The sequence below is a fragment of the Furipterus horrens genome, unplaced genomic scaffold (assembly GCF_987537825.1).
Source record: "Furipterus horrens unplaced genomic scaffold, mFurHor1.1.pri manual_scaffold_6, whole genome shotgun sequence".
NCBI classification, from domain to species: domain Eukaryota; kingdom Metazoa; phylum Chordata; class Mammalia; order Chiroptera; family Furipteridae; genus Furipterus; species Furipterus horrens.
In genome coordinates, this window is record NW_028327176.1 from 80872466 (window position 1) to 80889810 (window position 17345).

The 17345-nt window shown below is 37.6% G+C and overlaps 1 protein-coding gene across 1 annotated transcript; it reads right to left on the bottom strand.

Moving 5' to 3' along the window:
* Positions 1 to 1685: 1685 nt before the first annotated feature.
* IL33R (interleukin 33 receptor) lies at positions 1686 to 16718 on the bottom strand. Its single transcript, XM_090280374.1, has 11 exons — positions 16634 to 16718; positions 15646 to 15849; positions 14904 to 15111; positions 13709 to 13877; positions 13453 to 13615; positions 12074 to 12145; positions 10511 to 10652; positions 10273 to 10418; positions 7266 to 7409; positions 5506 to 5673; positions 1686 to 2946 (listed from the first exon to the last, which is right to left on the bottom strand). Exons 2-11 carry the CDS (start codon positions 15704 to 15706, stop codon positions 2561 to 2563), a joined length of 1659 nt encoding a protein of 552 aa, XP_090136500.1. The 5' UTR covers positions 15707 to 15849; positions 16634 to 16718; the 3' UTR covers positions 1686 to 2560.
* Positions 16719 to 17345: the final 627 nt, after the last annotated feature.

The following is a 17345-nucleotide window of genomic DNA, read 5'->3' on the forward strand; positions in this document are numbered from 1 at the left end:
GAAGCTGAGAGAGCCCTCAGAGCTCATCTTCTCCATCCTCTCATTTTTCAGTTACAGAAACTGAGGCCCAGATAGCCTAAGTGACCTGGGAAGTGGTGTGTAAGTTTAGGAAAAGGAATAATGAAGAAAAGAGCTCAGCAATCTCAGTTTTCCCTGAGTCTAGCCCTGTCTGAGGTCTCTGAAGTGTTTTGCTCTTCCTTCCCACAGTGGACTCTAAATCCCTAAGATAAGGAAGGAGTGAGTCTTACTCGCCTGAATATTTCCCTTCATCACCCTACTCAGCACATGTTTACAAAATGTAAATGTTTGCTAAATACTTGCAAAAGGGATTACAATGTAAAGAGTTAAAATATATTTTAGAATAAGAAATATGAGTCAAATCCAAAACAAAAGTATTATGGAGCCAGGGAGAGATTATTATAAATTCCTTGTTATGATATCTTATATACTTGCTATAGAAAGATCACAAATTTGCCTCTATGCTTTCAAGAAACTAATGTAAAAAGGGAAATAAAATCAACTCCAAAATGTCTTGTGTCCATAAATCAATAACACACCTGTCATTCAAGGTGGGTGGAGAAGCAGGAACGAAGGCACATCTATTCTATTAGTGGGGCTGGAGAGAATTGATTCTTGAGAGGTTCTCATTGAGAAAAGACATGAAATACAATCCATGTTACAGGAGACATCATGAAGTGTCATAACAACTGCTGCCATTTATTGAATTCTTACTCCAGAGCAAATACTAGTACTTTCTTTTTCCCATTTGATTAGCACAGAAATACAACAAGTTTTTGTTATGATTATTCTCATATAACCTAAGGTAACTAAGTTTTAGAGAATTTAACTTGCTCATGGTTATATAGTTGGTTTATTTCAAACTCTATGATGTTAACCAATCAACTATACTGCATCCTTTTCACTGGCTAACTTTTCAGTATTAAAAAAATCAAATATTACCACATAAAAGTGTAATAATCTATCAGAGAAAGGTAAGCAGATTTAGCATATAAAGATACAAAATTCCCAGGTAAATTTCAATTTCAGATCGATTTCAGATGAAATTTCATTTTCTGAATTTAACTTTCACTAATGTTTTGTACTTTATCTGGAAACCCTAATCCAAGAAGTATAGATTTAGATTATAAAGTATCTAGAGAGGTGGATAGCTATAGCTACTTTAGGCAACTTTTGAGAAATATGATTTCTTTTTAGACAAGATTCTGCATTGTATTGAAGGCAGTGAGTTCACGATTATACTTATTGTCAAGGGTTTGCAGTTTTGTTTTGTTTTGTTTGGGGAGGGAAGGGCAGTTAAATACACAATCATACACTTTATTAAGCAGCTCAACTGAAAACATAATTTCCATTGACTTGCAAAATCTGCACTCTGACAGGACTTCCTGCTGAGGGGACACTCTGCCTCAGCTGTGGGTCCACTGATGAGCCCTGTGGCTCCTGAGGGCAGGTGAACGCCAGGGATGTTCTCAGGGGAACCGTCTTCACTGTGCAAATTAGCTTTAATTTTGACAAAACATTCCTGTCAAAATGCCCTACTAATTTCATAGAAATGTAACAACAAGTGAAATTTCTTAAATTAAAAGTTTATTTTTAATTGGAAGATATAACATATATTGATATGGTCATTGCAGATTACTATAATGATGGCTATTTAAATTGGGCACAGCTTAAATATTGAACAATAAGTAATTACGCAAAGCCACTGTAGCACAAGTGTGAGACAGAAAACTACAAATATTTTTAAATGTTAAAATCTAAATGACATGCTAAATGCTTTTATCATCATAAGTAGAAAAAAGTATAAAAACTGCACACTATGTAATCCCAGCTATATAAATGGTATGTTTAAATAAAAATTACTTTTTTAAATGCAAATACATAATCTCAGGATGATAGATCTATGAATTATTTTTGTTATTGTTTGACAATTTCTGTTCTATAATTTTTATAGTGAGAAAAATATTTCTAATAAAAATAACAATATATGAAATAAATTTTAGAACTGAAAAGAATTTGATTATAATGGCAATTGCCAACAAAATAGGCAATATTGAGATGATAAAACTAAGCCCCGATCAAATAAAATATAATAAATTCTGACATGTGAAAGTAAGATTTACTACCAACATTCTAGTCAAGGGAATTTGAGTGTCCTTCCAGCTTACATAAAAATTAAACTCTAAAACTTTGAGTTTGATGTTCAAAATGTAGAATATTGAAGAGAAATAAGGAGAGAGAGATCAGAAAAAGAAAGAAAGAGGAAAAGATCACAGACTACAGTGGAGAAAGACTGGCAAAGGAGAAAGGAGAGAAAAGGTGGGGTGGAGAGAAGGGGATTGAGGATAAAAATTTGGAAGCATTTTGTAAGCACACAAAACAGGAAAATGGAAATAAAGTTTCTAGATGAAATCTGAGACTTGAATGCCCTTGCCCCCACTATTTCTCAAAGCGCAGCTCCCACTGTCTAGCACAGTGGTGTTATCCAGGTAGGAGAAGCCCCATCTACAAAGGTTGCTGTGTTTACACACCCACACAGGCCCTACTGCTCCTGTGCAGTTGAGGAAGCCAGAATGCAGGTCTTTCCTGGAAGTCTGTTTGGTACAGGCATGTGGTACCTCACGTGCTTCCAGAATCTGGAGTTCAGGGACAGTTTGTTGGCCACGTGGTCTTCCCTCCACTTGATAGTGCCCTGCATTTTTACCAAGTGCTGAAGAGAATCTGGAAGCCCAGCAAGCTGCAGTCTGCCTGGCTCACTCAGAGCCTCCATTTCAATCAGAATAGCCTTGGAATCGTCCTGGATGAGGGCACTGTGCAAGGCGATTTCCTGCTCATAGGCAAACTCTTTGCTGTGCACAATCTGAGGCGTCAGGATAAAAATGTGTCGCCGACTCTTTCGGATGTTGGTTTCCACCACAGTGGCCACATCTAGTAATCAAAGACATGGAGAGGTTCCCTGTTGTTGCGATTTTAAGTCTTACTGTTTTGATCATAAATGTTTTGCATCTTTCTTAAAATGTGATTGCTATAATCTGGTGTGAGATCTTGACACTATAAATTTACTTACTTGGAAAAGGAGAAATGTACTTGGATAGAGAACTGCTGCAAGATAAGCCCCAAGGCCCTCTTCTTACCCAGGTATATCAGTCATAACTAAAGCAGAATCCTTCCAGTTAAATGCAGATGTAGAGGTATTTATCAGGAGACAGAATTCAGGCTCATTGGCTACACATTATCTTTTTAAAGATTAGTTTACATGTTTTAAAACAGCTTAGAATTTTAACTCTCTTATTAAAGAGTCCAAACTGAGGAACTCTTGTTCCTTTGAACTAATGTCTCTAGGAAATCCTGGGTCCACATCATCCCTCCTATAATCTCTGTTTTAGAAGCTACTTTAATCTAGACTAGAAAAATCTTAAGAAAGTATTTATAAAGCACCAACTCCACAATGATTTTATCTAACTTCCGGGTGGACTCAGAAAAACATTTAAATGGCCCAAGTCTCACTGCAGTGAGGTGACAGCATGATTAAGGAAACCCAATCATGGACAAAACAACTCCAGATACTCTTATGGGGTGGTGGCTAAAAGACCACCAATTTAATTAGTCTGAAATAAGGAAGTAAATGTTAAGGGAGTAAATTTTAAATAGAGCTAGGTAGATACCTTGGGTCAGTCTGGATCCTAACAGAAAACTTGGCATACTCAAAAGGACTGATGAAAGAACTTAATGAAAGAAGAATTTATAAAAGATGTAGGCAGAGCTCAGGGAAACCAATGAGAGATGGTGCAGAACCTTTCAACTGGTAATATCAGGGAGACTTTACACTCTCCACTGTGCAAGGGAGGAAGCAGTTATGGAATCCAAGGAGTGTAAAGCCTTGAGGAAGGCCAACTGACAGAAACCCTGCTCCAGGAGAGAGAAGTGCAGCTACCCTGGGAACGTCATACAGAAAGGATAAGGGATGTGCCCCTCCTCCTCTTCAGAGCTCCTGCCAGTGCCCCCTTTTGGCCAAAACCAACGTGGAGCAGAGGGCAAAGGAGGATGGATTCCGTAATGATCAGCCACCCAGGACTATTAGATGAAAAGGGTCACAGAGTAGATCTGAAGGAGCAAAGGGAAGGTAGCCAGCATGGGAAGAAGTATACTGCATCAGTCAGTTGTAAACTTTTTCTATGGGAAGAGTAAAGTTTGATGTTTTTTTGTTGGATTTTATTTTACTTCAGTGGAGGTAAGGCCAGAGGACATACTTGAGGAAGGGGAAGTAGAAAAACCTTTCCAAATGAGAAACAGCACCAGAGAGGCAACACAGGCTTGAGCCTCAATGAGCTAGCATTCACATTTGGCTGGAAAGAAGTTTAACTAGGAATGAGGTTGATGGGCCTGAGAAAGAAAAGATGAAGAACTTGCAGCCAGATATAGAACATAGTGTGACATTACTAATAGAGACCCTGCAACTTTTTGAGCACATGTGTAATATGAAAACAGCGTTTGAGTGCTATGACTCATGACTCCTTGCTTTCATGGGTAGCCAGTGGGAGAGCTGAGGAAGAAGAAAGCTTTGAGAGAAGACTTAGATTACAGTTTCCTGAATTGTACATTTTATGAGTCTCCCAAGCCATTAGTAGGCTATTAACATTACTCAAATATTTCAGGATAAACCAAATTCACCTGTTGTGTGTACCCTTCAATCTATAGGCATGTGAATTCCTCTTTTCAGTAGGAATGCCAGTATAAAATCTTTCTACTAAACATTAACTTTATTAGACTTAATAAATCTCACAATGTTCCTACCTCTTTCACATTCCTTATCTGGTCTCTGAGGAATTCAAGAAGGGTAAGGAGGATTCATAGGAATGTGTCATAAATATAGAGGGAAGATAAGGACTACTGAAATGCTGGAATTGTGACATAGCTTTCAAAAGTACATGAAATAGGAATTAAGGATCATGGTAGGAGGGAATGGAATAGACAGAGGTTGAGAAGAACTATATGCACAACTAATGGACATGATCTAAAAGGGGGGGACAACTGGAGGGAGGGGGGCCACCAGGTGGAGGGGAGCAGAGGGAAGGGAAATTGGGACAAATGTAATATTATAATCAATAAAACACATTTAAAAAAAATGGAATGAAGGAAAATCCACAAAAAAACAATAGTGAAGGGACTGAAAAAAAAAAAAGTACATGAAATCAACTAGGAATATTAAGAAAGAGAAGACACAGTTTTGTTGTTCTTGTGAGAATAGAAATTTACAAATGTTTCACCAACATTTAGAAAAATCATACAACTCAGTAAATATTTTAGAGTTGCCTCTGGACAGTAAAACAAAATTATTTGGTTATAGAGTCTTCCTTCGACTCTTCTAGAGACATGTGAAATAAAGTTGGGACAGTGCCCTGCTAAATCCATAGACACCTCCCCACCCCATCACTTAGCCTTCTGATGAAGTGAACTTCTGTCCCTGATGTATGTTCATAGTGTTACCTTCTCCAGGTAGCAAATCTCGTCCATAAATGCATAAATTATAGCCACATTTATTTTCCAGAACATCAGGCAGAATCTGGTGAACAAAGTACTCCACAGAACTGATTGCCTCTGGACTATCTTTGTGGTTCCGTGGATAGATAACATAAGCATCATAGATCTTTCCATCTGAAAATGAGAGCAAGTACAATTTTATTACTTGATTTTAAAAATGCATTATTCATCACCAAGTTTTATGGTTATGGTGAATATATCGCACCCCCAAAAATATTTTATAATCTAGAGATGATAAAATGGTCTACTGCCACAAAATGTCATTACAAAATTAATCTTAATCCCAAATGCTCCTTTTTATTGCCCCAGACTGAATGGTAGGGAATAGGCAGGAGCCTGGCCAGTTTAGTTCCAACCACATTGTCACATTTAATCAAGACTCTATTAACAAGTATTATTCACAATATCACCATGATATTGATTGGCACTAACAATATGCCAAATACTGCAAGTATGTAGTAGGTGTTTTGATGATGAACTATTCAAAAAATAAGGGGAGAAAAAAAAAGTGATCATTATTATTATGAAAAAAAAAGTAAGATAAGTAAGTCATGGATAAGGTACAATGTTGTGCTGAGAAGATCTCAATTTTATCTTTTGTTTTTCCCCTGCTTCCCATGGGGAAATGAAAATGCCAAAGGCTAATAGTGGCAAGGGAGTAAAAACTTATAAGGAATCTAAATTTCCTGCAGATCCCACAATTAGCCCTAGTGGATTGGACCATGTGGAATATCTGAAGTCCATCTGCCTCCAAATGAAAGAACAGTGTTCACATTTAGCAGGCAGAACTATCTTCTTTCATGTGTATACTCAAGTGCATAAGTAAGACTTTATGGAACAGGGTTCCTGTACTCTGATGGACATGTCCAACCTCTTTACATTTGGAAAACAGAAACAATTTAGTTAATGCTCTGAATTCTGTACTGTTTACCAATATACATTTTCCAAAATATGCAGATGTTTCTGGGCTTACGGTAGTCTGTTATTGGACTTTAGTAGAAAAAAACAATCTTATTAGAGAGGAAGTTTAAACTGTTGCGATGCATCTTAAAACCACAAAGAATCACAAGGCAGGATGAAGAATGGCCTCTGAGAGAACTCAAAGATTTACTAATTATATGCTGGTAAGTAAAAGAGAAGTTGGGTTTTGTAGCATAGCTGTTAAGAGATTGAGACAAGTTCGTCGGCAGCCGTCCGTCTTGAGAGACGATGGTGTAGCTTCTTAAGAGTCTATCTGCACCGCCGAGAATGGCTGTGCAGTCCAACTCGGGAGTGACACGGTATCTGTCTCCTCCCGTGTTGAATCGACATCTTGCGATGACGCTGGAGTGTCCTCTCCAGTGAAGCTGAAGCTACAGAGCCTGGGCAGGGTGATATGGAGGGTCTGCTGTTGCCCATGCAGCAGACCCCCCCTCTCTTCGCAACTGAAGGATCCAAGGGAAAGACGGAGTCAATACAGCTTGGCTTCAGGTGCGCCGCAGGAGTTGCCGGTGTTGACTACAACGTCAAACCGCCTTAGGGACTCCGGCTCCGGATTTTCTGTCGGGGTTTACTCCCTTAGCCTTTCCCCTGAAGAGGTATGCCGCAAGGCAGCGGAGGTTTTTTGGAGTCAGAGTTTTCCTTCTCTGATGTGCCCTGACTGAGACAAGTAACCAACAGCCATTATGGAACGTTTTCTTTTAAGGAACTTGAAACTTGCTACTTACCATTTCTAGTTTTGTAAGGTCTAGCTATGTCCCTCCAGAGCAGAATAACCTCAATCCAGAACACTTTCAGCATTATCATCATGATATTAATTAGCATTAAAAATATGCCAAATGCTGCAAATATGTAGTAGGTGCTTTGATGATCTATTCAGAAAATAGTGGGAGGACAAAAAATGATCATTATTATTATGAAAACAAAGTAAAATAAACAAACACATGATGCTGTCCTTCACTGGAGGGACAAGGGATTCATGCAACAGATGCTGACTTGGAATTGTTATGGCTGCTCTAAGAATCAGTCAATGAATATTTATGAGCTTATTTTAGGTGTAAGGCACTAGGCTAGGTACTGTAGGGAATTCTCAGAGCGTACAAGGAATAGAGACACATGTAAACTTAACTAAGATAGGAAATAAAGGCATTATTTTGACTGGCAGAGGTTTTTGGAGAGTGCTCCATGTTTGGCTGGGCAATGAGGGCTTCCTGTAGGAGGAGGTCTCTGAAGAACAACTAAGATTTAGATTGTTGCGTAATAGAAAATGGATTACTTCTGGCAAGAGAAAATGCTGTGAACCCAAGAAAAGGATGAGAGTGTGTTTTCTGAGCAACTTGACTAACTCAATTTTGGGAATTAATGGAAGATACAATAACGAAGGTGGATCAGGGCTATGTTTTGGCCAGAATTGAGGCTCCAGCTAAGGCATTTAGCCTTTATTCTGAAGGTGATAGAAGCCATTGAAGACTGTTGAGTAAGGTGTTTACAATGAACTTGGTTTTAAAGTAAAATTACTCTGATCGCAGTGGAAGGTTTGTTTCTGTAGAAAGAGACTTGGAGTAGAATGGGCAGGAAGTTTCTGCAATGCTTAGAGTGAGAGGTGAGGAGGGCTCACGCTAGCCCAATAATGAGAAAGGAATGGACAAGCCCAGTGTTGGGGGCTTTAAGGATAAAGAGTTAACAAGTCTTAGGAACTTGTTGAATCTGGAGTTGGTGGCCTAGGGAAGTTGAGAAGAAACGGGAGCCATTTACACCTCTATCTGATGGAGAAGTCAAACCGCCAGATTCTAGTCTCATACATACCCCTTCCTTCTCTGTGGTGAACATTTTTTAGCCATCACTGAACTTTATCCTGTGCTCACTGCTTCACAGAGCACATATGCCAGATCATCCCCATCTTCAAGGATTTGTAACAGTTACGTATTGCAATACAAATTAAACATAATAACTGTGCTCATTAATAGTATTTTTGGCTGTTTTAGGTTTACTTCCCTCTTTAGAACTGCTAATTATATTTTATAAATAATCCCATCTAACAATGCACATGAGAAAAATCTCAAATGAGAACTGGCTATATTGTCATCTTTTGAATTTTATCTCAAATCTCAAAGCATGGGCTCCCAGGTGCACATGTTCAAAAATTCCTCCAGTTCAATTGTTATTCAGCTTCCTGAGTATGCAGCACTATGAGATCAAGAATGGCCAGGTGATTCAAAGCTGGGAGGTGGGGCAGAATGGGATTGGCAGAGAGCTTACTGTCTGCACTGTCATCAGTTTAAATGCTAAATACTCCCTAAGTACATCATTTCAATAGGCTTTCTCCTCAGCTCACTTTTTCTAAAACTCCTGTCTGGCTGCATCCCGGGAATCTACACTTCTTGTGGAGATTGTTGTGAAGTAAATGTGGAGGGGACTGGTTACTTTCAAATGAAGGGAAGAAATTAATCCAAGACATTAAAGGAAGTTGAAGTCCAATATCTTCCTAAGCGTTAAAGGTCTTATACCTGTATAAATACTTTTCTTTTTTTACATGATGACTGAACACTAGATGCTTTCTGGAAGTGCTTATAAACAGAAAAACACTGCCTGTGTTTGAATATTAGCTTTTTATAACTCCAGTATTTGGCAAGTTATTCAACCTCTTGTTGCCCCAAATTCCTCCTTATTAAAATTAGATGATAGTAGCAAGTCTCTTTATCAATGAAGTATTGGTTTTTTTTAAATGAGAAATTCAATGGAAAATAATTAGGTCCTGGTACATAGAAAACAATAAATAATGTGTAATATCATTATGAGTATCAAATATTTATTGAATAATATTTAGTAATATGGAGACATAGGCTTTTTAAAATTTTGTTTCTAAAATCAAAGACAATGCTGTAATTTCTTTTATTCTATGATTAGAAATAAAGGGATTAATTGTGACAATCCAACAACAGTAGCAACAATTTTTGTTTAATTTACACAGTTGTTGAAACAGAATATAACCATGTTGATTTGAAGAAAACAGGTGAAAGATAGTAAATAAAAATAAGCTAGAATGAGCAAAATCACTGAATACATTTAAAATGAAAACAGTTCCAATCCACAGATAACCAGACAGTATTTCTAAAAAATGTAAGCAATGCATAGGAATCAGATTTTCTTACTGGAATGGGCAGAAATTGAATATTTCAGCTTTCCATTCACTTTGCCAGCCTCACTAACAAAATGTAATTTTTATGACAAAAAAAAGCTATAAAAGGGAATGTGTTAATAACATGTTGTTATAAAAAATGTAACAAAAGAACATGTCCACAGTTTGTCATTGGTGTGTTTTCTTTCACATTCAGAGAGACAGAGAGGTTTAATGAAGTGAGAAAGCAAAAGGATGACCAAGGAAGCAGATGGATGTTAAAGAGGAACCAATAGGAGGAATGGGAGGAAGGAACAGGAGGAGGAGAAGGAAGAGGAGGAAGGAAGCGGAGGAGGGCAGCGGGGGAGAGAGGTAGAAGAAAGAAGTAAAGCAGTAGGGAGGCAACCAGACAAGCAGAAACATTCTGAGGAGACCTTACTGCAAGATGGTCAGTGTTCACAAGAGGAGAAGCACATTTTATGAGTTGGTCCACTTCCTTTGTCTTGATGAATCCCCCTGGAACCACACTTGCAACATCAGGTCCTCTAAGAAAATGATTTCAGCTTACAGCTGTTACAAGGAACTCAGGTGACCAAAGTTTCAGAAACACTCCTTACTTGGACTTTTCCTCCTTAGTCTTATGGTGTGCCTCCTCAAGCCATCCAAATTCAGGGCCAAACAGTCGTACTTCAGCAACAGATCCTCTTCCCTTACATCAGTTATTCTCAAAACGGTGCTTTGACAAGTCATCCCATTGCTAGAACTGAGAAAGCAACTGTTTACTTTCAGTGCTTACTTTGCAGTTGCAATTGTGTGGGAGGCAAAGGGGGTGTTATACTTTAAGTATTAAAATACCTTTGATTTTCCTCTTGCTCCTCTCGAATTCTTGCTTCACCAAAGTTCCCAATTTTGCTTCCATTAACCTGCCACAGGACGGCAGCCATGAGCTGAACGCCTTTCCCAAAGCAAGCAAAGCAAGTAATGTTTGCTGGTTTTCCTAGATGAAAAGTAAAGAAATTCACCAATAAAATTAAATCCTGCAAATAGTATTTAACTTAATGCAAAATAATTGTTGATCACCTAGTGCGTGCTATGAATTGGTTACACTTTCACCTTTCTGTGCCCTCTTCTTGCCTCCTCCCCTCCCCCATTATCTTTATTTCAGTCACAATTAGGTTTGAAGCTCAGCTCCCCTCTCCACTCTCACTGGAAGATGAAACCAAAGAGACAAATGACTCTAGCTTCACCAATCCCACATTGTAATGTAGTATTTCCCTTTACTATAATTGGAATTTCTTTTTAACTGCTCTCCTTCACACATTTCTCCTCCTTTTGAATTCTTTTCATCTCTTTCTAGGTAACTAAAACTGTTTTCCCTGACCTGGCTCCCATCCCAGTATCTAACTGTCCAGCAAGAACCCACTCTATTCCAACTCCTTTGACCTGAGCCTTGCATCTTTCTGACCTAAAGTACAGGGCTGCATTCCTGAAGCTGGAAGCATGGGTATGTGCATTCAGCCATCTCCTTCCGAGTCCTGAGCTCCTGTGTCTACAATTGGACGTCTGAAGTGGAATAAGGAACTCAGTGTCTCTCCAAAGGGGACAAGGGTATAAACATTAACAACTGGAGCACAGGGTATTCTCATGTTCTGGTAGAATGATTGACATGTGAAGTGGGAATACAGGGGTGCAGGGCTGCCATGCTGCACAGGTATATGGTGGACCTGGACCCCAATAAAAAGGAGGCTCTGATCATGCCCTTTGCCAGTGAAGGAGAGTGACATGGGGGGGATTTCACAGAGGGGGTGATATTTGCACTTAGTCCTGAGAGAAGGGAGAGAGGAACAACAAGGGCAAAAGCAGGCAAGAATGTGGAAATGCAGCATGTCAGTGTAAGAGCCATGAAGTGGTCAGTGTGATGGAACATGAGACATGTGGGCAGATGAGCCAGGATATGGGTGAAGACTAGGTCATGAGAGTACATTCCACATGCTAAAAACTTTGAATTGTATCCCACCCCTAGTGGGGAACCAGGAAAGGCAGAGATGGATAGAGTCAGAAAGTCCGGATTCTCATCCTTCTATCATTGGTTATTCAAAACCTTGGGAATATCATCCATCCTCTCTGAACCTATATATCCACAGGCATAAAGTGGAAACAATTTCTACCTCCTGGATAGAATTGACAATGGCACATAAGTTAAAAAGTGCAATACAAGTACAAATGCTGAGTATTGCTGTGACTACATGTTCCTGAAATGTGCAAGTGCCCAAGGCAAGTGCTTCCGCCCTTGACATCTCATTTAACCCTCAAGATCCACTATGTTCATTGCTTGACCCCCACTTGTGGAATTCAGACCAGGGGTCAGAAGGAAGGATTTTCCAGGCAACATAAACAGCATTCTTAAAGTTTTCTTACCAACTTCCACATCCTTTTCTTCATTTTGTGATGGAGTTCTAATTACTGGAAGGAAAGAAAAGCCTTTTCCCTCTTAAATCAAAGACAAATAGAGAATATAAATATTAGAACAGCATTTGGATGGTCATCAATGTAAAACTTACATTTTCATATTTGTATCCTATTTCATAGCAATATTTCTCAAATGTTCTGACAATGACAACAGCAACGAATGTGCACAAACAGACACATACATACACAAATGAAACAAAAACTTTAAAAGTAATACTTTGTGTTACTACCTAGGATGCTCTTTGATATTTTCTAGTCTCTTTTATCTCATTAAACAAATACTAGTCTAACATAATAAATTAATTGTATGACCTCACAACTGCTGGAAAACTAAATTCTACAGAAAGAGCAAAATGCTACAGGGAAGAAGAGTTCAAAAGATGTGTGAGAATTATAAACACATAACTTCACACATCTGCTCACAGCTTTCTTCCACTGTGGCCCATCTTGTTAAGAAATGCTAACTTCCTGTGGCCCTGATGTCTGGTGACCATGAGAAGGGACTCTCTGGACCACTGCTACATTCCCGCAGCCCTTGGTTCCCCCTGATTTTAGGACATTGTGATTAAGAACCCCTGTGAATTTTGATGTGAGTCAGTGAGAGACACTAATAGAAATGTGGTCTGCTGGTGCTCATACTGTAAAACCGAACTTTTCTCCACTGTTGCTTTGTCCTAAGAAATCTGCCATACACGCAGGTGCTACTTCCTCTATATCCATCGATCAAGCTAGGCTAAGGAGACCGTGACTCCTTGTAGATGTGATACTCTTGATTGTGAAGTCTTTCCCCTGAATGGGCTTTTATAAAATTTAAAGTAAATTTTTAAAAATTAGAATTAAGTGACCTACTTGAGGTCTTTAATGATGTTGAAAGCATTACAAACGAGGATTGAAAGCCACCTAACAATACCTATGTATCTTCATAAAGCTTCTCACTCAAGTTCTAATCTAGTAAGTGATAGTAGAGATCAAATAGACTTTTTTTCTATTTACAGAATCTTTGACAACAAATTGGGAGAAGAAAAGTTAATCTTGCTATTCAAAGAGTTGTCCGCCAGTCAGCAAAGTTAAGTTAGCACTCAGATCACATTATCTTTGAAAAATCAAGTCAAAAAGGAAAGGATATACCCTTTTGGATTAGCTGTACAATATCCCTCTGAAATTTCTTAAATCTTAATAGTGTTCATAGTAGAACATTTGCAAAATAAGATGAAGCAGGAGGAAGTATTGAGAGGAGGATCAAGTACAGGAAAATCAACAAGAAGGGCCCGATCTCTCCCACCTTATCTTTTGGCAAATATTCTATTTTGTTAAATTCAGTAGCTTACCATGAACTGTGAATGATCTGGTTGCTGTCACATTGTAATTGGTTCCATTTTCACTGTGCATAAATCTGCATGTATAATCACCTGCATCCTTGCTAGTTGCACTGTCAATCAGCAGATATGTCTCATGTTTATAGTACCTTGATCCTTGAAGAGCTTTACAATTCTGAAATTTAAAAAATACCATTCCACTTTAAGTAATCCTTTACTTCATTTTATTTTGTGCAATTTTCATTTATTTTCTCCAAATTTCTTCTACCTTAAACCACTCAACCGGTGCTGTCCAATTGTACAAGTCAATGGTAGGACAATATATTTTGGAATTTTTTTCTGATCCTGAGGCATATATCATGTCATCTGGAATATTACAATCTGGTTGCTTTTTATATATGGTGACATTCACATATCCAGTCTTAACGAAGGGGGAACTATAAAAAAGTCAAACAATTTTTTAAAGTTACTTAGCATTATACAATAACTTTATCCAAATCTAGCTTTTACTAAGTATTGCTTTTCTCCTAAAACAATTGATAGATAGTGGTTTTATCTCATTTAAAAATAATCACTAAAATCAAGCGTTTTAAATATTTTTTGTTACATTTAAGATAAAATATAACCCTACACCAGTTCTAAAAAAGGCTTCTTCACCATTTCTTCACACACTGTATCTGTTGTAATGCCTAGGACACAATATGATAAATATAATTAGTACTTACTGAGAATTCACTATGTACCATTCATATTAACAATACCTCATTTATTTCCACAATGATTTGAACTGGGTTATATTAATATATAAAATTTACAGATGAGGAAGATGAGGGACACAGAAGCAATTTAGAGGCATTACACAACTAACTAGTGACAGAGTGTGAATTTCAAACTGAAACTTTTCTGACATGAGAAGCTAGGCACCTACCTGATTATACATGCCCTGCCTTTTTATATAGTTCATCTGACATTTTCTATGTACCAAATACAGACACAAAATCAAAACATTTAACAGTTTTTATGTAGAATAAGTAATTTATAAGTATGAAATCTCACATAAGCCTCTTTAGCTGACCTCTCAGGTGTAAGGCACTGGTGATTACCCTTTTGCACTGACCATTAGCCTCCTTGGTGCCCAGAGCATAGGTTATTGTTCTTTGTGCTACTTTATTCTCACTTCCAGCCAAAACTGAGTGACTGGTCTTAGTTCTCTTGGTCACTAGGAAAACTAGGTCTTTTCTAACTGGGCTACAAATAAATCCCTGCAGTTATCCATTCAAATAGTTCATAATCACTTACACCCCAACCTGATGGTGTTCCTAGAAGTACTCTTTTATTTAATTCACTTTGTAATTTCAGTGGTACCAAAAAAGTCTAGAAAGGGAAAGAAAGTGAAGGCAGCTCAGAAGATCAAGTCTCACAGAAAAGAAAGCAAATCTAAACATTATAGTGGATGATACTACCTTCGGATAATGCAAGTATAAATTCCAGAATCCTCAACTTTAGCTGGAAGAAGCTTAAGATATTCCCTTGAGGCAAATACACGATTTCCTTTCTGAGTGGTAACACTTTTGTTAGTTTTTGAGTAATACCAGTCTACAGAGTATTGAGATCGTGCTGGTCTGGGACATCTCACAATTAAAGCCTCCCTTTCCCAGGATGATCTGTCTGCTAAAAAAAAAAAAAAAGAACATGAGACTGAAATCATATAAAAAGATTACAATTCCTATATTCTAGGATATTCCTCTTTAGGATGAAATTGAGAAATGGGCCATAGTTTGTGATATTCTAACTGAGAAATAATATGTAAATTATTAAGATATTTTATGAAATGTACTAATGGGTACAACAGATTAGTGAATTAATTTGGAGCTAGATCTCCCAAAATGCTCCAGTGGAAAAGCGACCGTGTCTATCTACACAAAGAATGTTGTCAATCAACAACTGCTTACAATACCTCCTGTGTGCAGGAACCCTCTTACATTTTGACATATTTGAATATGTAAAACTAAAATTAGGATATATTTATGACGAATTAATTTTCTTAGATTTGTGATGAAGAATGACTGTAGAACATAAATGATTTTTCCAGGTTCAAGTTTAACTGGAACAACTTTAAGCAAGCTGTTTAAAATAAGGCAAATATTCTTGAAATTACTTAATTAATTAAAATTTTTTCAAATTATAGTTGAAAGCAATACTTACTAAACCTAGCAACTGTGAAATGTATAAGAACTGTTAGAATTGCCAAGACCCAAAGTCTCATTCTCAGTGTATCAGTCAAGTGTCGGCAACTTATTGTTGAGATTATTCACGCTGGCTCTGTGACATATGACAGTCAAGATCTCTCCGAGAAGGTTGATGGTGCTACTTAAGATTTATCATTGGAAAGAGCTGTCACTGTCTCTACTGAAAAATAAAACATACAGAATCACAAGCAAAATGTTACAACCATGAATTTTACTTGCTTAGTAACTCCCAGGAGAATTCATCATTTGACAGGTGTTTATTATGCATAAATATTTATAACAACAGGGTTTCAGACAAGCATCACTGCATTTCTTCCTCCTGAGCCTGGGGCCATGTAGAGCAACCTCACAATGCTCATGCAGTTTCACAGTCTGAGGACAATGTAGAGAAAGAAGGTAAGCTAAGAGGAAATAAAATGAATTTCTACTTCTGAAGAAATTAAAACCATAAAATTGGACAGACCCTGGAAAATACAATATTATAAATGTTAGTATAAAATTACAAACATCTAATCAGGTTGGCAGCTGTGTGAACACATATGACCCACACTCAGTCACACATGCAAATAGTCATCAAAAAGTAGCTAATAAATATAGGAAAATGATAGATAGAGCATTAATCAAATAGTTGCCCTGGACACTATAGCAAATCCTCAAAAATTTGTCCTCACCTCAACTTGTCCCCAGGATTCACCAAAGGCTTTCTAAAAATACTTTTAAAAATACTTACATACTTTTTTTTTCTTTCAGCAAAAGAATCATTTAACTCTATCTTTTTTCTTAAAGAGTGAGGGGAGGGATGGAACCAATAGAGAATTAAACAAAATGATCTTTAATGTAGTTCAAGAAAGCACATCACCTCTAAACGTGAATTGTTGATGCTTTCCTTATAAAGTATATTAAAAAGTTTTATTACAAGCTTTAGATAAGTAATTTATGCTTACCCAAACTGAAGGATAGAATGCAATGAACTCCAAGTCAATAACTGAGCTCAGAATAGTTTCCAGTTCTATTGCTCCTTTCCCGCAGACTACTCAGATGCAAGCCCTCTTGCTTTTATTTTCAAGGGGAGACACTCAAAGACATCTGAAGTCACCACTCCACCCACCATGAAATTTGATTTTTTGCCAAAATTCATGACTTGTTCAAAAATGCTGGTACGTCATGTACCAAGAATTCTCAAGCTTGGTACATAAATATTTAAACCTAAGGACAACATTCTATTAGAGGAAATAATCAAATTAACTCCCTCTATTTTACTATCAGTTTCTCAAACTAAACGATGCTTGCTATTTATCACTCTGATATTATTACCCTTTTAATTCTAATAAACGTGAAGTCCTAGGGCCTTGAAATCTCCCTTCCAGACATTCCCTGAAACTTCTGCTGGCAGACACTGGCTGGGCAGGCTCAACCAATTTTGGCAGATTTGAGCAGAGTTTCAAAAGCAAATTATGAGAACGAGCCATGAGAAGTAAGTAGTCCTTGAAGATGGCCTGAAAATGTTCTGTTTATGGTCCAGAATGTGACGCAATCTCATACAAAAACAGATTTCCTGCTTCTCAGATTTATGTCCCCATCAGGTTCTCAGTTTGGATGGAAAAACAAAAATTTTATGAGGAATTCAGGAAACTAGAGAGAAGCTGTGAGTAAGAA